The sequence below is a fragment of the Bufo bufo genome, chromosome 9, assembly GCF_905171765.1.
Source record: "Bufo bufo chromosome 9, aBufBuf1.1, whole genome shotgun sequence".
Taxonomy (NCBI): Eukaryota; Metazoa; Chordata; class Amphibia; order Anura; family Bufonidae; genus Bufo; species Bufo bufo.
In genome coordinates this window covers 23,003,069-23,024,869 of record NC_053397.1, presented here as the reverse complement: position 1 = coordinate 23,024,869, position 21,801 = coordinate 23,003,069, and the positions used below count along the sequence as shown (strand labels likewise).

The 21,801-nt window shown below is 42.7% G+C and overlaps 1 protein-coding gene across 1 annotated transcript in view; it reads left to right on the top strand.

Annotated features, from left to right (window-relative positions):
* Positions 1–21,801, top strand: part of LOC120978448 — a 75,916-nt gene that overhangs the window by 11,765 nt on the left and 42,350 nt on the right. The window contains exons 2-7 of the mRNA XM_040406570.1: positions 9,038–9,203; positions 9,601–9,632; positions 9,911–10,134; positions 16,579–16,815; positions 19,046–19,114; positions 20,330–20,546. Coding sequence (XP_040262504.1) covers positions 9,038–9,203; positions 9,601–9,632; positions 9,911–10,134; positions 16,579–16,815; positions 19,046–19,114; positions 20,330–20,546 — 945 coding nt within the window. The remainder of the gene's footprint in view (positions 1–9,037; positions 9,204–9,600; positions 9,633–9,910; positions 10,135–16,578; positions 16,816–19,045; positions 19,115–20,329; positions 20,547–21,801) is intronic.

Here is a 21,801-nt window from a genome sequence, read left to right as displayed (position 1 = left end):
CGTGTCCTGTTTCAACCCCTCTGATGCACCCCTGGAGTAGAAACTCCCTAAAAGTGACCCCATTTTGGAAACTACGGGATAAGGTGGTATTTTTTTGGGGACTATTTTTAGGGTAAATATTATTTTTGGTTGCTCTATATTACATTTTTGTGAGGCAAGGTTACCAAAAATTGAAATTCTGAAATTTCATCTCCATTTGCCATTAACTGTTGAGGAACACCTAAAGGGTTAATAAAGTTTGTATAATCAGTTTTGAATACCTTGAGGGGTGTAGTTTCTTAGATGGGGTCAGTTTTGGGGAGTTTTTACTCTAGAGTGCATCAGGGGGGCTTCAAAAGGGACATGGTGTCAATAAAAAAGGCCATCAAAATCGGCCTTCCAGAAACCATGTCGGTCCTTTCCTTTTGCGGCCTCCCTTTTACTGATACAGCAGTTTACGACCACAAATGTGGTGTTTCTGTAAACTGCAGTATCAGGGTAATAAATATTAAGTTTTGTTTGGTTGTTAACCCTTGTTTTGTTACCGGAAAAAACGGATTGAAATGGAAAAGTGCCAAAAATAGCGGTTTTGGCACAGTTTTTTTTTTTAACCGTGTTAATCTGGGGGGTTAGGTAATGGGATATTTTTATAGAGGAGATTCTTACGGACGCGGCAATACCTAATAAGTCTACTTTTTTTTACAATTATTTAGGTTTTTGACTATATTATCTTTTTTGATACAAATCTTTTTTTGGGGTATCTCTAAAGTCTAAGGGTCATTTTTTTAAAAATTTTTTATCCAATTATCTCATGTGGGGGCTCATTTTTTGCGGGATGAGCGGACGGTTTTATTGGCACTATTTTGGGGGCTATATGACTTTTTGATCGCTTGCTATTAAACTTTTTATTATGTAAGGTGACAAAAAAAAAACTTTTTTTGCACCTTTTTTTTTTTTTCCCTTGACCGTGTTAATCTGGGGGGTTAGGTCATGGGGTATTTTTATAGAGGAGATTCTTACGGACGCGGCAATACCTAATAAGTCTTTTTTTTACAATTATTTTAGTTTTTTTGGGTGTCTCAAGTCTGAGAACCATTTTTTTTATCCGATGTCAGTGCTAAATTGGGATATAAATTTAGTACTCCATGGAAGTGTGATAGTCCCTGAAGCAACCGTCAATGCAGAGGCCCGGATGATCGGGGCACGTGTCGCACTGAGTAGTCGTGTCCTTCCGTATCCCCCTCCTGCGACACACTCTGCACTTTTTTTGGGTTCGTCCCTTCTTTCCAGTATGGGGGACCACACCTGGAAAGTGTTGGCCAGGGACGATCCGGGCACCTACAGTTCCCGAGGTACTCCGGCCTGCTCTTTCCCGGTCCGAAAAGATCAGGGCCTTGAGGACTGCCTCATAGAACTGGAGGAATGTCCCTGTGCTGCCAGCGCTTCGGGATAGTACAAAAGAGTTGTACATGGCAACCTGCACCAAGTAGACCGCAACTTTTTTGTACCATGCCCGGGTTTTGCGCATGGCATTATATGGCTTGAGGACTTGATCAGAGAGATCAACTCCTCCCATATACCGATTGTAGGCGACGATACAATCGGGCTTGAGGACCGTTGCCGCGGTACCTCGCACAGGGACAGGGGTGATGCCGTTACCATGAATTTTTCCGCACGGTCCCACAAGCGGACGTGGATCTGGCGGCAAGGGACTGGAACAAGGGGATACTGGTATAAAAGTTATCCACGTAAAGGTGGTAACCCTTATCCAGCAGTGGGTACATAAGGTCCCACACAAGTTTCCCGGTAACACCCAGAGTGGGGGGACATTCTGGGGGTTGAATCCGGGAATCTCGCCCCTCGTACACACGAAATTTGTAAGTGTACCCTGAGGTACTCTCACAAATTTTGTATAGCTTCACGCCATACCTCGCCCGCTTGGAGGGCACATACTGGCGGAAAATGAGTCTCCCCTTGAACGCAATGAGAGACTCATCAACCGCGACCTCCCTTCCAGGTACATAGGCCTCCATGAATTTGGCCCCAAAGTGATCGATGACCGGCCGTATCTTATACAGACGGTCATGGGCAGGATCACCTCGGGGGGGACATGCTGCATTATCGGAATAATGCAGACATTTCCGGATGGCCTCAAACCGGGAGCGTGTCATGGCTGTACTGTAAAGTGGGGCCTGGTATAGGACGTCCCCACTCCAGTACAGCCTGACACTGGGTTTTTTGACCAGGCCCATATGCAGCACGAGGCCCCAAAATATCCTCATTTCGGCTGCACTGACCGGCGTCAAGCCACCGGGCCTGGCCAAAAAGGAGCCCGGGTGTTGAGCGACGAACTGTTGGGCGTACAGATTCGTCTGCTCCACCATCAGATTTACCAGTGGGTCACTGAAAAAATGACAAAAAAAGTCATATTCAGTGTAGCCCACTGTGGAAATCTGGATTCCTGATTGGCCTACAAAATCAGGAATCACAGGCTCGTATCGCTCTGGGCTACACCAGACAAGTTCACCGACAGGGGGCTCCGGTGGATTTAACTGGTGGGCCGGGAAACCAGTACGAGCCCCAGAGCTGCTCGTACTAGTGTGGGCCACAGGGTCCCTAACATGGCGGTCCCCTTGCTCCGCCTGGCGGCGTCTCCGACGCCTTGGGGGCTCATCATCATCGCTAGATGATGAGGAGGATGCGGATGACAACAGGAATGTGGGGTCATCCTCATCCTCACTGGGACTCTCGGAGTCGGAGGCAAGCTGGGCGTATGCCTCCTCGGCCGAGAACGTCCGGCGGGCCATAGGGGAGTGTGTGTCTGCGTGTATATGTGCGTGTGTGTAACTCTTTATTTTGTGTGCGTGTGTGTGGGGGCACGGGTGTTCGCAGACTTAACCCTAAAACTAACAGAAAAAAATATATAAACTAACTAAAAAAAGGGCAAAAAATGTGGGGAAAAAAATTCTAAACCGCTGATCAACCGTCAGAAGTTGATCAGCGGTGGGGTGTGCGATTCGCTAACAGTGGCCGGACACTAAGTGCCAGCCACAGTCAGCGTACACAAAAAAGAAAAAAAATGCACCCCAAAAAAGGTGGGGAGGGGGCAGGGGGTGGGGGGGGGGCAAGTGGCAGCACCCCTGGGGGGTCTAGGGTCACACAGCTGTGCTGTGGACCCCAGACACCCTAACTTGGGGTGATGCAATCAAAGTTTAGAAAAGTTCAGAAACTAACTTTCCCTTTTTTTTCCCTGCCTAAACCAAACTTTCCCTGTGCTGTCCCTAAGTACCTGATGGGGGGTGCTGGGGCACAGATCGGGTCCTGGGGGCAAAGATCAGGTCCTGTGGGGTGCTGGCAGCGACGGCAGACACAGTGCAGGCAGCTCCTCTCTCCTCCGGCTCCGGAACACAAAAGGAGGAGGAGAGGAGCGCCTGCCTCTTTTGAATCTGCCGCCGGACCGCCCACAGACCAATCAGAAAGCGATCCTGAGTGGTGATGTCACCATCACCACTCAGGATCGCTGGATGGTGATTGGTGGGGTGAAATCACACCACCATCACCATCCTGTTCCGGGTTATCGGGTCTTCAGAGACCCGAACAACCCGGAAACGCAGAAAACCGCAGGTCTGAATTGACCTGCGGTTTTCTGCGATCGCATACATGGGGGGGTCACCGGACCCTCCGGCGCATTTGCCCCAAGTGCCTGCTCAATGATTTGAGCAGGCACGGGGTTCCGATCACCGCCCGCCGCGCGGCGGTGATCGAAAATACACAGGGCGTACATGTACGCCCTATGTCCTTAAGAGGTTAAGGCCGATAGATTGGAGCATGGTGAGGTGGTGGTCTACAGTGGCAAATGCTGCAGAGAGATCAAGGAGAATTAGTAAAGTTTAGTCATCGTTGCATTTAGCTGTCAGAAGGTGGTTTGTCACTTTGGTGGGGCAGTTTTGGCAGAATGTAGGGTGCGAAAACCAGATTCTAAATGGATCAAGGAGGGAGATAGTGGAGAGATAGTGGATGAGGCGAGAGCAGACCAGACGCTCCAGGAGTTTAGAGATGAAGGGGAGATTAGAGACTGGTCTGTAGCTAGTTGAGCAGGATGGTCAGGAGAAAGTTCTGCAAAAGAAATAGATAACAAATAGTGGTATTTTTTTGCTTCATGTCCATGCAGTGTTTCAGGTCTATCCTCAGAGCATTTCTCACGTGTTGAGGACAGAGCTAAAATGTTGCATAGACATGGAGCAATAAACACCACTTTTTTTTATCTCTGTTTAGAGTGCTGCAACTTTTCTTCATTTTTATTTAGAAATACCAAGTCAGCTGTATCCCCAAACAGAAAAAAAAGATACAAATCATTAAAGGGGTTGTCCCACAAAACATATTCTACAGTTTTCAAACCAGCACCTGGATCTAAATACTTTTCTAATTGCATGTAATAAAAAATTTAACATCTAGCCACTGAGTTATTCAATAAAATGTATCGTTTTAGCGCCACCTGCTGTTTATTTTTTTCTCATTTCTTTGTCCTGCTCACTGAGAAGGCCACACATGCTCAGTTTCATCCTTCTACTGCCTCCTGAGTTGTGATAGGGAGAGCATGGACTGTCAGCCTGATATAAATCTAGCAGAGCAATGAATGGGGAGATCTCTGGATCCATGTGAGGTTCGGGGCTGGTTCTAGCTTTATTAGAAAGAGACTGTCATGTACTATATGATGTCTGATTTTAATTTTTTACATTAGTCATGTAATAACCCCTTTAAGCGGGATTGGCTCTGCAACAGAGATACTGCACAATATAAAATGATAGCCTAGCTAATATAGAAGGTGGTAGAATTATTCCTAGATATTCACACTGACAATTAAAAAAAAATAGAAAAATCACAAATAAAAATGAATAAAAATCCCGAATAAAATACCAATGAAATCTAGTCTCCTTGCACTCATTAAGGCCTCATGCACACAACCTCAAATTGCGGATCCACAAAATACAGTTTCCGTCTGTGTTGCATCCGCATTTTTTGTGGACCCATTGACTTCAATGGGTCTGTGGTCCGCATAGTAAAGGACAAGCTCTATCTTTTTGCAGAACGGACATACAAATGCCGAAAGCATATGGATCATCCTTGTGCTTTCTGCAAAAAGATAGAGATTGTCATTTACTATGCAGACCACAGACCTATTGAAGTCAATGGGTTTACAAAAAAAATGTGGAGGGCACAAGCGCGGTACCCATATTTTATGGAACAACTGTTTGCGGGCCGCAAAACAGACATGGTCGTGTGCATGAGGCTTTATATAAATCAATGATCCAAGTTCACCAGCAGCCAAAGTGGAGCCCTCGCCTCTATAGCTACTGTTTATATATTAAATAAATTAATATGCAGATAGGGCTTTATGTGGTCACTAATGGACCTAGGGAGTGATTGAATATCAACATTGTAATATAACAGTTTGTACTAACTTCTTGATTGATCGGGGCCACACTGTGATATTAAAGGGAACCTATCACCTGGATTTTGGATATAGAGCTGAGGACATGGGTTGCTAGATCGCCGCTAACACATCCGCAATATCCAGTCCCCATAGCTCTGTGTGCTTTTATTGTGTATAAAAACAGATCTGATACATATGCAAATTAACCCGAGATGAGTCAGAGCTTGAAAATATGACTCTTCTCTGGTCACACAAGTAAGATATGACTCTTTAATGTTAATTTGCATATGTATCAAATCGTTTTTTTTACACAATAAAAGCACACAGAGCTATGGGAACTGGGTATTGCGGATGTGCTAGCGGCCATCTAGCAACCCATGTCCTCAGCTCTATACCCAAAATCCCAGTGACAGGTTCCCTTTAAAGAATTCACATCGCAGCAAGTTAGCCAGATAGTACACATAGATGGGCGCTGGTCAATAAGAAAAAAGCCTCTTGAAGAGTCTTGATCCAACACTGTGTCCTCAAATTCCAGTCACATTGGTAATAGCATGTGGGGGAGAAGATGGCTAGAAGGTAGGTTGGAGGAGTGTTTAAACTAGGGACTGGGGGGGAGGGTAATTACATTATAGGAGGGGAAGATAGTGCAGATAGAGACCGGGGGCGAGGTAGTGGGACTGGGGGAGGAATGGAAGGATGGACTAGAACAGTTCAGAAGGAAAGGTGTAGGGTAAGAAATATACATAAACCTCTTAAATGTATGTATAGTAATGCCAGAAGCCTGACTAATAAAACTGGGGAACTGGAATTAGTGATGTGTGAGGAGGACTATGACATAGTGGGAATAACTGAGACAATAGGAGTTTATTATAAGCCCCTAATATACCAGAGTCCACAGAAAATCTACTTCTAAATGAAATAAACGAGGCAGCAAATCATAATGAGGTCATTTATATGGGGGACTTTAACTACCTGTACTAGCTGTAGATCTCATAAAGGAAAGAGGTTCTTGGCAATAATAACCAAAGACAATTACCTTTCCCAACTGGTTCAGGACCCGACTAGAGGGACGGCCATACTGGACTTAGTATTAACCAATAGACCTGACAGAACAACCGATGTGCAGGTCGGGGGACATCTGGGAAATAGTGACATCCTAAGGAAAAAATAGAATATGTAAAAGACAAATAAAAGCAGCCAAACTAGAGACAGAGAGATTCATTGCCAAAGAGAGTAAAACTAACCCTAAAATGTTGTTCAATTAAATAAATGGTAAAAAGTATAAATCTGAAGGTGTCGGCCCCCTACAGAGTAATGAGGGGGGGGGGGGAGTTGCAGAGAGCAATGAGGAGAAAGCAAAGCTATTAAATATTTTTTTCTCCAATGTATTCACTGAGGAAAAATAAACTGTCAGATGAAATGCAGAATGTAAAAGTAAATTCCACATTAAAAGTGCCCTGTCTGATCCAGGAAGAAGTACAGCGGAGTCTTAAAGGGTTTCTGTCATGAGAAATAACGTTATGTAGCTGACTGACATTAGCAATGTGCTAATGTCAGCAGTACATAACAGTATGCTTTATAACTCCCTGCCTGCTGCCGTTCTCTTAAAATAAAGACTTTTAAAATATGCTAATGAGCTTCTAGGTGCTAGTCCCGACAAATTGCCGGGACCAGATGGCATACACCTCCGTATCCTAAGAGAATTAAGTAATGTCATAGCCAGACCCGTATTTCTGATATTTAAGAATGCTATATTGACAGGGAGTGTTCCACAAGATTGACGCATAGCAAATGTGGTGCCAATATTCAAAAAGGGTCCAAAAACAGAGCCTGGAAACTATAGGCCGGTAAGTTTAACATCAGTCGTGGGTAAACTGTTTGAAGGTTTTCTAAGAGATGCTATCTTGGAGTACGTCAATGAAAATAAGCAAATAATGTAATATCAGCACCTATGGCCTAATGAGGGATCGGTCATATCAAACTAATTTAATCAGTTTCTATGAGGAGGTAGGTTCTTGACTTGACGGCGGAGAATCAATGGATGTCATATATCTGGACTTCTCCAAAGCATTTGACACTGTACCGCATAAAAGGTTAGTATATAAAATGAGAATGCTTGGACTGGGAGAAAATGTCTGTATGTGGGTAAGTAACTGGCTCAGTGATAGAAAACAGAGGTAGGTTATTAATGGTACACACTCAGATTGGGTCACTGTCCCTAGTGGAGTACCTCAGGGGTCAGTATTGGGCCCTATTCTCTTCAATATATTTATTAATGATCTTTTAGAAGGCTTGCACAGTAAAATATCAATTTTTGCAGATGACACTAAAATGTGTTAACATGGAAGAGGGCAGTATACTGCTACAGATGGATCCGGATAGATTGACGGCTTGGGCAGAGAAGTGGCAGATGAGGTTTAACACTGACAAATATAAGGTTATGCACATGTAAAGGAATAATGCAAGTCACCCGTACATACTAAATGGTAAAACGCTGGGTGACACTGACATGGAAAATGATCTAGGAGTTTTAGTGAACAGCAAACTAAGCTTTAGAAACCAGTGTCAGGCAGCTGCTGCCAAGGCCAATAAGATAATGGGTTGCATCAAAAGGGGCATAGATGCCCTTGATGAGAACATAGTCCTACCACTTTACAAATCACTAGACAGACCACACATGGAGTACTGTGTACAGTTCTGGGCTCCTGTGAACAATACAGACATAGCAGAGCTGGAGAGGGTTCAGAGGAGGACAACTAAAGTAATAACGGGTTATTCACTTTAGAAAAAAGATCTAAACACTATGTATAAATATATCAGGGGTCAGTACAGAGATCTCTCCCATCATCTATTTATCCCCAGGACTGTAACTGTGACAAGGGGACAGAAGGTTTGTACACAAACATAGAAGAGGATTCTTTACGGTAAGAGCAGTGAGACTATGGAACTCTCTGCCTGAGGAGATGGCGATGGTGAATTCACTAAAAGAGTTAAAGAGGGGCCTGGATGTATTTCTGGAGTGTACTAATATTACAGGCTATAGCTACTAGAGAGGGGTCGTGGATCCAGGGAGTTATTCTGATTGCCTGATTGGAGTCGGGAAGGAATTTATTCCCCTAAGGTGAGGAAAATTTGGCTTCTACATCACAGTGTTTTTTTGCCTTCCTCTGGATCAACTTGCAGGATAACAGGCTGAACTGGATGGACGGATGTCTATTTTCAGCCTTATAAACTATGTTACTATGTGTGCACTTAAAATCGCTTCTCAACCATTACCAGACAGTTGGGTTCACTTTTACTTTTTTATTTAAGTGGAGCTCTCTATCTGGGACCTTGTTGCTGGCACCTGGCTGCTTTATCTATTGGAAGTTCTGCTATCTTGGACTTGTATCTGCAGCAAGCCCAGGAAGGGGAGCAGAGGAGAACGGATTTCCCAGAGTATGATAGGAATCAATCACTAGACGTTAGGGTTAGTATAAAATAGAAAAAAATAAAATTAAAATAAAACACAAACAAATATTTTTCACATTTCATAAAAATAAATAAATCATTAACCAAAATACGAACAATTATTATTATTACATTGGGAAAACAAATAAAACTAAATTCTTTGGACTTCCATAGATGTACAGTTGGATCTCCTCACAGATCACCTTTCAAAAATTGCAGATTTATGTAGGAGTAGTGATGGATTACCTGAAGAGCTGAGAAAACACCTGGAGAAAGCCTCAGATATTGTTCATGGGATGAAACAGTATCCAGCAAGAAAAGATCCAGAGGATTCCTGCAGGTAAAATAACCTCACCACCCACTATGATATTTATGTATATAAAAATATTTGTGGTTGTAGCCAACCTGTTTTTGATTCTCCATGGATAGGGACTCTTATAATTACAAAAGTGTTAGTGGAGATACTACAAAAGCAGAAGTAAACTGTACACGTAGCTCAAATAGTATTATACACCTTTGCTGACTGGTTATTTTGGTTTTGCCGCCTACCCCTCAAGGACATTCTATTCTCCAAGGAGTGTCAGTTTAGCCTCCAACCATCCAATACATGTAGCTGCATGTGAAGAAGTAGTCACAGAAAGTCCTGTTTGCTAGAGTAAGGGTGTTAAAGAGGAATTAGTTCCGAGCACATGTATCACGTTCTCTAATTTGGTAATAAAATATTTTCTTCTTCATAGATGGTCATCGGTGAAAGAGTCCAAATCATCAGGTAATTAAACCAAAGTGTCTAATCACTTTAATTAAAGGGGAGCAGGATTGGTAAAACATGGCTATTTTCTGCCAAAAACAGCACCCTGTCTACAGGTTAAGAATAGTATAGCAGCCCAGCCCAATGCATTTCAATATACATTAGCTGCAGTACCAGACACAACCCACGGGTGTAGCACTGTTTCTGGAACAAAGCGACCATGTTTTTCAACTCCTGTACAATCCCTTTCTTTTCAATACAGATGCCAAAAGCAATGAACTATTTTTGTCTTTCCATAGTTAATGAAATATATAAAATGGTGGCACAACTTACAAGCCCAAGAAGGATTCTTTATTTGCCCCATCAATCCTCTGAAAACCTGCAAGAATTGTTAGACCAGTTGCCAGAAGATGGTCAGATAGTTGCCTGTGTTTCCGGTCCAGACAAGCATCATCCATGGAAAGAGTCTTCTTGCAGGAAAAAGTTACATACTGAAGTCGGGATAACGGGGGACGTGTTAAAGGTATGTTACCTGTAATATTAAACATATGACTATATTGCGTTTACATTAATCATATACTACTCTACATGCCAATATCCCACGCATGTAAGAGAATAACTATATACATAAAGCCCCATTGACCCTACCTAATCCACCTTAACATCTTGACCCTACTTAACCCACCTTTACATTTTGACCCAACCAAATCCACCATAACATCTTGACCCTACCAAATCCACTTTAACATATTGACCCTTTCAAATCCACCAGAACATCTTGACCTTACCATATCCACCTTAACATCTTGACCCTACTAAATCCACCTTGAAGGGGTTATCCCATCTTAGACAATGGGGGCATATCGCCATTGTGTGATAGGTGTGGGTCCCACCTCTGGGACCCGCACCTACAAGGAGAACGGAGAAAGTTGAGGAGGGCGCACTGCGCATGCGCAGCCACCCTCCATTTATTTCTATGGAGCCGCCGAAAATAGCCAAGCGCTGGCTCGCCTATTTCCGTCGGCCCCATAGAAATGAATGGGAGCGGTGGCCGTGCATGCGCAGTGCGCTCCCATTCACTTCAATGGGAGAGGCGGGGAGCTGCGCCTGGTGGTGGACGTACCCCAGCCACAACTCTCCCCGGCTCTGTTCTCCTTGTAGGTGCGGGTCCCGGAGGTCTATCCTAGCGATATGCCCCTATTGTCTAAGATGGGATAACCCCTTTAACATCTTGACCCAACGGAATCCACCTTAACATCTTGACTAGAGAGGAGCGGATCGAATCCCACGAAGGAACCGAGTTTCCTTGTGCTTCATGTCAGAGAATCGATTTAACTTGCAATAGTGTAAAAAACTTAAAAAAAATCATACTTACCTCCTCCATTTGCTTACGACGGGCCGCCAGCCTCCATCTTAATTGAAGATCTCGGCCGAAATCCCGGCGTGATGACATAATCTTGCGCTGCGTGAGATTTTGCTCCAGATCTTCAAGCAAGATGGCAGCGTCCCGTCGCGAGCAAATGGCAGCGGTAAATTTGATTTAATTATTTTTTTATGTGAATTTCACACAGTTTTTACACTCAGATGACACGATCATGCATGAACGCGGCATCTGATGGGTACAATGACAGTGGGGCAGCGCTATCGCTGCTCCCTGTCATTGCACCTGCTACTTACAAAAAATGCGCTTCGTGGCGGCGAACCAGCCGAATTAAATGTTTCATAAATTCGCTCATCTCTAATCTTGACCTTACTGTGTCCAGCTTAACATCTTGACCCTACCTAATCCACTTTTATGTCTTGACCCTACCTATTCCACCTTAACAAGCCTAATATAAGAATGATGCATTTAGTGGTCGCTATAAGTCATTGATAGATAGTCTAGGTCCTTCAAATGACCAAAGCAAATGTTTAAATCTGGCAACTGTGCAGATGTAGGGCCAAGAGGGAGGCATGAGCCAACATGAGCACTGAACTCACTGGAAGCTTTGCTGTTGGACTCCATTCAGCTAATTGCAGGATCCACAGTCACCTATCCATTGGATCCTGTGGATAAGTGATAAATGTGGAATATGAGAGTACTCCTTTAAAGTGAATCATTCCTTTTTTCACGCCATGTCATATTGGGCCCAACATTTTTTTCTAATTAACTACCTAATGTATCTTGTAGCAGTGGTAGGTCTGTTTTTATACAGAGCTCAAATTTCTCAAAAATAAGACATCCCCCGAAAATAAGACCTACTTCCAGTTTTACCTCTCGCTGTAATATAAGGCATCCCCCCCGATAATAAGGCCTCCCCGATAATAAGGCCCCCCCCCGGAATATAAGGCCCCCTAGAATATAAGGCGCCCAAAGCTACTGTAAGGCGTCTGACCCCTCTGGACCGTAGCGGCGGGCGCCGCCGCGCAGCTCACTGATTGGCCGCAGCGCAGCCAGAGCTGTTAAGCTCTTTAAATCAGAGAGCACGCGCCGCCACCAGGACAAGCTGCCGCCTGCTGCTCGCTCTGCCCTGACGGAGTCTGGCTGACTCACAATTAGACACTGAGTGAGTCGCGCAGGGCAGGAGTCGGGCACATTGTGTGGAATCTGGCCGGCACGTACACACAGGGGTGACTGAGGTATGGGGGGGGGAATGTCTTATAAAGTGGTGGGGGATGTCTGGTGAAGGTGGGAGGGGGGGAGAGACTAAATAATCCACTGTCCGCTGGCACAGTGGAGGGGGATCACTTAAAATGACACAGGGGGATCAGAGGGGGGAATCAAAATGACACAGGAGGATCAGAAGGGGGTACTAAAATGGTAATCCCCCCCCCCCCCCTTGATTCTCCTGTGTCATTTTGATTCCCCCCTCTGATCCCCCTGTGTCATGGAAAAATAAGACATCCCCTGAAAATAAGACCTAGCGCATCTTTGGGAGCAAAAATTTATATAAGACACTGTCTTATTTTCGGGGAAACAGGGTAATATATATATACAGTGAAATTGTAAACTTATAACTACCTGCATCCACCACTAGGGGGAGTTTAGGAGCTTACTGCATACTGTTTTATTATGGAGTGCAAAGTATAATTTGTATACAGTAAGCTCCTAAACTCCCTCTAGTACTGATGGCAGATATATATATAGCTTTTTGGGACTATTTGTCTATGTCTGTGTCAGCTCCTGCTGCTTAAATGATGTGATGAAAATTAAATAGCAGAAAACTTTAGTCCTACTTAACAAATATGTCTAATCCCTTCTGTACTTATTGTGCCTCACAAAAAGATCTGGGCACCTCAGCTGCTGGGCACCATAGAAGCTTCTATGCCAGAGTTTTTACACCCATGCCATTTAGTCTGCTGTGCACCCGACAGACATAACAGAGCACAACAATACGCATAAGGATGCTCTTGACAATAGTAGTAGGTATCAGTGTGCTAGAACGGTGCATCGCTTCCTGGCCTCGTGTAGCAGCGGGTACACAAAAAGGTTAAATTAAAAATTAAGCAGACACTTTGAGATTACATTTTAACAAACCTAGTCCGGGTGTTTTGTGTTGCTGTCTTTATCCAGTATTCGTATTTGTACTTTTTGCTTTTCAATCTCGAGAGAGGACAGCTTTAGATCTGGCAAAGTCAGAAAGCACTTTTACAAAGTCAACAGCTCTGCATTTAGCGTTAAACTCAGGAAATAAATTATGCATGAAATTGTGGTGAAGTCTCCAGATTGCAGAATTGCTCCTTTTGATATGAAAGGTTAATTCAGAAAAAAAAAAAGAGTCAAAATAGCTTCAGATTTGAGGAACAGGTAAAAGGGTTTTCAATTTCAAGAGCTGTGATTAGCCCAAAAAAAAAAAAAAAAATTGAAATGGGTATTGATTTTTATGCCCATTCTGGGGAATGTGAGCGGTTACATACCTGGACCTGTGACACACAACTACAGGGGCAAACAAGCTCCATATGCCGCAGACATAGAGATCTAAGGCTCTACGTGCATATTTCGATCATATTGTGCAAGCCCATCTACCAAGAGCATGGTGACCTATTCAGTGGAGAACCTACACCATCAGACTTACCTCTTTTGTAGTTGTACATTTACTTTTGCATTGCAAATTGTGAGGAGTAATTCCATATTGTCAGACAGTTTTTAGGTGGAATATATTGGCCACTGTAAGTCCAGTGGTCCATGCCCACCAGTATCTCCCTGCTCCCAGCAGGGACATTCGCTAGAATGCTCACCTATCTCCTCGTTCTTTTGCTTCAGGGGTCCATGCCCTCTGGCATCTATCTACTTCTTTCCAACAAACACGGCTGCCGGGTTGTGATCTGCCTGTCCACCTCACACTGGGCTGAGGCCTTCTTCCTTCTGCCCATAGGACCTCTTTCTCCCTGTAGGATTTCCTCTGGCCCCAGCCTTCCCAGGCTATTTAAGGCACTTTCACCTGTAGGAGGGTACCTGAATAGAAAGGTTCCGTAGCTTGCCAGTCCCTGTGAAGATGTTTGATTTTCCGCACCTGACTTCTACCGGTTTACCGTATTTAACCAGTCCCACTTGCATTGACCTCGTTTTCGTACTGACCTGTTCTGCCTGCTCTGACCTTTGGCCTGTTAACTGGATTAAATGTACCAGGCCTACCATGACTTCAGCTTGTCCACTGACTATGATTTAGGTGTCTCCTGAGGTATTAGATTCAGGTGTCTCCTGAGCTTGGCCTGGGTTAGCGGTCTGAACAGAGACTCCAAGAGGTAGCAGCCTTTTGGTTCCCCTGGAGCGGAGATCAGATTCCTGTATAGTGAAAGGGTGTAGAGTGTGTGTGTGTGGGGGGCGCTTGAATAATACCCAATTTTTAAGGATATATCATTAATGAATGATCAGTTTCTGATCTATGGGACCTTCTTGATAATCTTTCTTTACAAACCAATTTTCAAAAAACCTTTTGGTGAGAGGATTCTTCATTTCCAACTTGAAGTAACCTGACACTAACAGTGTCCATTGCTTTGGAGGACCTGGAATGTTCGTGTATTTTATTGTCAATTTGTAATTCTTCCTTTCCCCTGTGGGGGTGCTCCAGGGATAGTGAACACTTCAATTGCTGCCAAGTTCTCCCCACTTACAGCCAGAAGTTTACAAAAGAAAGCATTCATTTAATTTCAAGAGTGGTTGAATCCCTCCCTCTGAAAACTCCCTTACATTTACAGTACATATAAATTGTGTGTAATAGAAATGTAGATTACAAAATTACAGGGGTTTTCCATGAAATTGGTAGATTATTTTTAGAATAGGCCATTAATGAAATGATCACTTGCTTTTTGACCTCTGGGACTCTTGATAATCCTAATCTGAGTGCAGCCATGGAGCCTGGGGATCAGCACTCAGCTCTTTCTTCAGTCTGAGGTGAAAATACTGTACTGCTTTTTAATGCAGCCTCCACTAGGGGGAGCTCAGTATAAAGACAATATTATTGCTTCCATTGCGCTGTGTAAATTCCAATGCATTGAGCTCCCCCTGGTGGTGGCTGTAGGCAGGCAGCTTTGTAATATGTCATGTAATAAAAGATCATCAAGTCAAGTAAGTTATATCTTTTCTCAGCTCTACAGCCAACATATAATGAATATAAAAAAACATGTATAACCTCCCTCTAGTAAAGGGATTGTCTGGTATTAGAGAAAAGGCTCAGATTTTTTTTCTCAGGATACATGATAAGTGATCCCTAGAAATCCTACTGCTGTGACCCCACCAATCATGAGAACTGAGGTCCTATGTCCACCTCTTGAAAAGAGCCGTAGTTGCATATGTATGTAGTTGGCCCATTCAATGTCTATGGGAAAGACAAAAATATCCAAGACTTTGAATAGAGTGTGAGCACACATGCATGAACACTACTTCAAATGGGGGCATGGGACCCCTATACTTGTAAACATTAGGGGTCCAATTAATCCCTTTAAGCAGGGTATTGGGTCTCCTTAAAGAGATCTATTCTATCTGGCCTGGCTGTTTTATTTTGTCATTGGAGATGATTAAAGTTATCAAAAATTCGATTCAGCTGCTTTGCCAAAGTTCACAAAGAAATTTGATTTGTTGCGAATTATTTCACCATGAATCATATTCCATTGTATGTAGTGGGTGCAATTGAACCTCTCAGATGCCGCATTTAACGTTGATTGGATATCTGGCTTGGCTATTTTCCCTTGTCATATTCCAAGGTTTGCTAAAAAGTTAGATTTTGACTTACGGTATAAGGAACCACTTCCAAGAGGTGACGCTAACGAGACGCATGTCTTTTCTCAGGAGAGACCTCTTATACTTGCATATTAGTCTGGTCTCCATAGTCGAGACTGATCATCTGTGCCAGCTAGTTCACTGTGAGCCATAGACTTCCTTCTTTTCTAAAATTTTCAAGACATTAGATAAAAGGTCATCTCCACTCAAGTTATATAACATCCACACACAGGTACGCGTCCATCTCTCTTCTCCAATGTTGTTGGGTGGAGATCCCCAGAGGATGTACCAATATGTAAATATTCTTACATGAGAACATCCAAGTAGCAGCTTCAAGAACATGGCATGGAATGTCATCTATTTAATTACATTTGCCTACGGTCAAAAAACTCCAAGACATTATTTTACTGTGATTTTTTTTTTATTCATCCAGTGAGGCCTCTCAGCTCTGTATAATTACACAATTATGGGCCTGAAGTAATTATTTTTGCCGTTAATTAGCAATAATAAATAACCACTTCATTCCCCGTTCTTCACCCCGTTGACCTTCTCCATCCTAAACTTGACTCTGCTATTCTGTAATTTAACGCCACTTTAGGCAAGCAGGGGGGGAAAAAAAATGATGTACGGTTTTCCTAGAGGACTGCATTTCCGCGCTTTGGTTCTGCTTGCAATCTCTCCGAGCCTCCTCCATTATCAGGCGGCTCTTTCCATTTTCACACTTAATCAGGGTACATCTGTATTCCGTGTCTGTTTGTTGTCTTGCAGAAGTTAGCCGCTTCGGGCGAGCAATATGACATGGTGTTTATCGACGCCACGGAGGAGAATCCTATAAACTATTACAACCTGATTATGAACAGCAATATGCTAAAAATGGATGGTGTGATTTGCCTACAAAACGTTTCTGCAAACGAGACGAGAAGCCAGGAGCACATCAATGATGAGATGGGATTAAAGTCCAAGGGAATGACAGATGTAATTAACGCAGACACCAGAGTGAAGCAGGTTAGTGCTATCAGGCAGGAATACCGGCCGGGTGGTGGTAGAGTAATTGAACAAACAGAAGGAAATATTTAATTTTAACAATCCAGTTGGAACAGATAGCTGCCTTTATTGCTTTTGCTACTAGGAACATAGCACGTTACTATTAAAGGGGTACTCCAAATAAATATATATATTTTTTTTTGTGGGTTCCTATTTCCCAGGTAAAAATAGGATATTATTCAAATTATTTGTATTAAATTATTTGATATCTTCTGGTAGATAATCAAGCAGGAGACATTCTCCATTTTGTTCTGTATGCACAATACGTAGTCACCGTTGTGGATACAAATGAACTTGACAGAACTGTCAATATTTAACATTGTTGCAATCTTGTGGTAGTTCTTCGCCGTACAGTTAACCCTTGATGCCCAACATGCAAAAGAAGTTTTTTAGATCTTCTTTTCCATTATACAGAAGTACAAAATATGTATAGCCCTTTATGTAGTACCTATCCTTTTTTTTTATTCAATGTTTAATAGGTCCAGGGGTTGGGGCTTCATTTTAGCTCAATATCATTTTAATGATAGATCTCTTGATTTTCTTCACAGAACCCCCATTCTGACAGTCCCTATAGCCACCACAGGAGAGGGGGAGGTTACTGACGATTGGATTTTAATTGAGTTCAGTGGGACATATAAATTCTGTCTTCAGGATAGGTCATCAATATCAGATCGTCGGGGGTCCCCGCAATCAACTGTATAAAGAGAAGGTGCACACGTGCCGTCTCCTATCTCTCTTCCTGCCTGCCATAGCCATGGCAGCATCGAGCAGGAGAGGAGACAGGAGACGACACATGCCTTCTCTGCACAAAGGTGTCGGACCACCGCCGGCCTGATATTGATGACCTATCCTGAGGATAGGTCATCAATAGAGATGAGCGAATCGAATCCCATGAAGTGGAATTCGATCCAAATTTCAGGATAAATGTGATTCGCCTCAAAGCCGAATTTCCTCATGCTTCGTGTCCAGCGAATCAATTTATCCTGAAACAAAACAAAATGATACTTACCTCCTCCATTTGCTCGCGACGGGCCGCCAGCCTACATCTTGATTGAAGATCTCGTCCAAAATCCTGTGCGTGATGACGTCATCTCACGCCGCGCGAGATTTCGCTCCAGATCTTCAAGCAAAATGGCGGCAGCTGGCCTGTCGTGAGCAAATGGAGGCTGTTAGTTTGATGAAAAAAATTGTTAATTTTACACAGTTTTTACACTTAGATGCCGCGATCATGTATGAATGCGGCATCTGAGGGTTACAATGAGGGGGGCAGCTCGGAAGGACGGATCCGGCATTTCGGTATTCACTAATACATTTCGGTATGCACTAATACATTCCTATGGGAAAAAATGCATTCAGGCAAGTCTTCAGTTTTTTTTCGCCGGAGATAAAACCGTAGCATGCTACGGTTTTATCTTTTGCCTGATTAGTCAAAACGACTGAACTGAAGACATCCTGATGCAAACTGAACAGATTACTCTCCATTCAGAATGCATTAGGATAAAACTGATCAGTTCTTTTCTGGTATAGAGCCCCTGTGACGGAACTCTATGCCGGAAAAGAAAAACGCTAGTGTGAAAGTACCCTAACTTCACCCGTACAGGGGATTTGGAGCTCCCACTGATATATTAAATGATATTCATATATGGATACAATTAGAGATGAGCGAATTTCATATTTTGAAATTCATTTGCGCTTCATGTGGTGGTAAAAGCAGAATTGCGCTATGGATTCCGTTACCACGGACCATAACGCAATTCTATGATGGAATGCATAACGAAATACCTTTAGAGGCATTCCGTTATTTATTCCGTCATAATAGAAGTCTATGGGCTACGGGCTATGAGTCTATGAGTCCTCTCCTGCATAACGGAAACGGGACGGATCCATTATGCAGCCCATAGACTTCTATTATGACGGAATGAATAACGGAATGCCTCTAAAGGCATTTCGTTATGCATTCCGTCATAGAATTGCGTTATGGTCCGTGGTAACGGAATCCATAACGCAATTCAACTTTTACCACCAAACGAAGCGTGAACGAATTTCATAACATTAAATTCACTCATCCCTAGATACAATTTTGGCTCTATTTAGAATTCATTAAGAATATTTTTTAGGTTCTGATTAGCCTGGCCAATCTCCCATATAGCTTGTTTTAACAAAACTGATTCTCCTTCTTTGTCTCCCAAAGGTAGCACTACCAGTAGAGGGCGTTACTGTCATAAAACGCTTACGTGTTTCTCATGTTGCTGACACAATGGTAAGGCTGCATAACAATAACTAATAGGGGATAATACAGTATAATAGCTGGGAAAGAAAATTACTACAAAACTACACGAATTATGAAAAATATAAAAAATGGCAAATAAAAATCCCTCCCCTTTTTCGACATTTGTTCATTGCAGTATATGGCTTCCCTACGCAACTCTTCAAACACATGTCTATACTAGGAAATACTTGCATCCCCCATAATATAGCATCCTTGCTTTGAACTCTGCATTGTGTCGTTACTCTGTTATTTTCCCTAGAAATTAAGAAATAAAATGACATCTGGGTTCTCCATGCCCCAATCCAATCAGTGCTGACAGTGGCTCATGCACACAAACGTATTTTTCTTCTGTTTCCGTACCGTTTTTTTTACAGGTCCGAATACGGAACCATTCATTTCAATGGGGCTTGAAAAAAAAAAACAGAAATGACTCCGTGTAATTCCGTGTCCGTATATCTGAATGTCCGTTCCGCAATGTCTGAATGTCCGTTCCGCAAAAAAAAAAAATAGAACATGTCTTATTCTAGCCCATTTTGTGGACAAGGACAGGAAATGTTACAATGGATCTGCAAAAAAAACAAAAACGTATGCAACACAGATGTCATCCGTTTATTTTTGCGGATCCGAGTTTTTGCAGACCGCAAAATGCATACGGTCATGTGCATTAGTCCTGGGAGTGTGCAAGGACACACCTCTTTGGGAAACTCATCTGTCAATTCATTTATACATTTCCAGGAGGAACAACAGAGGAACTTGCACAATGTAAATTTCTAAAAAAAAAGATGCTTCGCTATTGTTATTTCAGTGGGAATACAAGTATTTACTAAAGCAGACATGTCAAGAAAGCTGACAGGTCATTTTTTCAGGATATTGGCTGTCAAAGCTCTGATATCTACAGTACTTTGGGAATCATTTTATCCCTGATTTGTAATGACATATTTGGGCCTAAAATTTATTTAAAAAAATACAACTCTATAAAGACATGTCAAAACACCAATAAGAACTGGGTACCTTTATTTCACCAAGGCCATGTCATGGTCTACTCCAGAAAGCTTAAGGTTGGATGAACCCAACCTTTTCTTGAGAGTGTCTTCAACTTCTTGGCTTCAGAAATAAGGATTCCACCATTAGAGGGAGTACTTTTAAAGTCCATGAGGGCTTTTGTGTTTTACTCTAATGGCTACTTACTGTTATTTTCTCATCTAGAAAGGGATTGTAATTGATGAAGTCTTTCGAGGACTCAAAGGCCGCTGCATACTGGATCGCCTTCGTTTGGATGGGAAGGTTGCTTATGTCACTGGAGGAGGTCAGGGCATTGGACGAGCCTTCGCTCACGCCTTGGGAGAAGCCGGTGCTAAAGTGGCCATCATAGACATGGAACGTGAAAAAGCCGAGATTGTGGCCAATGAATTACACCTAAAAGGTGGCGTATACGGAATGTTCATATATAGGATTTGGGGGGGGGGGGGGGGGGGTTGGAGTGGTTGTTTTATGGGACTAAGGATTCTGTTTATTAAAGGCTATGTACATCTTTGGGGCCAATTTATTTTATTATTGTATTTTACTCATATTGAGCTAAAAATATATTTTTTTAAATTAGTCTTTGTTATAAATATGGCGTCCTTTTTTCTGTACAGAGCTGAGATGCTCTAGTAGCACCCTTTGGATTTTCTGTCTTTTCCGTCAGACTAGGAGCTGACGGACTCCTTTTCTCTGCTCTCTTATATTATAAACACTTATTATAGCTCAGCTCTTATCTTACTGATAAGAATGTGGCTTACATAAGTGTTAAGGACCTCTTAGTAGCTTCGAGATAAGGGTTATACAAAATGAAAGTACCAGTCACACAGTTAGAAATACAGTTAACCCTTTGTGACAGAATGGCTCAATATTTTTAATAAAGGCCAACTGAAAAAATCATTTTTAGCCAAAAATTTGTAAAATGCAATCACAAGCAAAAATTGCCTCCGAAGGTGTACATAGCCTTTACGTTACTAGATCTTGAATCCTGTCTTTATTAAAGTTGGCCTATATTAAGAGACCTATCATACAGTCGGGATATTACGTCGATTTCATTGTGGATTCTGCACCAAAATCCCAAAACATTCCAAATACCATGAATGCGATTTCAACAACCCTGTTCACACTTCTGAAATCCACAGGAATAATCAACAACTTCTAGTGGATACATCATTGATATGATGCTGTAGATAATGAAATGATAAACCTGAGTGAGACAAACTGACATTCTAACAAACATGACTTGGAACAAGTATTTCTATTCTTCAATGACCATTTCCAGAGCAAAGATCTAGTCAGCCCAGGTAAAATGTAGCACCTTGATAATGTATATTCATAAGGCTACTTTCACACTAGCGTTTTTTGCCTGATCTGGAAGGGTTCAGCAAAAACGCTTCCGTTACTAATAATACAACCATCTGCATCCGTTATTAACGGATCCGATTGTATTTTCTTTAACATAGCCAAGACGGATCCGTCATGAACTCTATTGAAAGTCAATGGGGGACAGATTAGTTTTCTATTGTGTTTGAGAAAACGGATCCCTCCCCATTGACTTGCATTGTGGGTCATGCCGTTTTGCTCCACATCCCATGCCGTAAAGACGCAACCAAACCGAATGGAATGCTTTTTGGTGCACTCCTTTCTGTTCAGTTCTG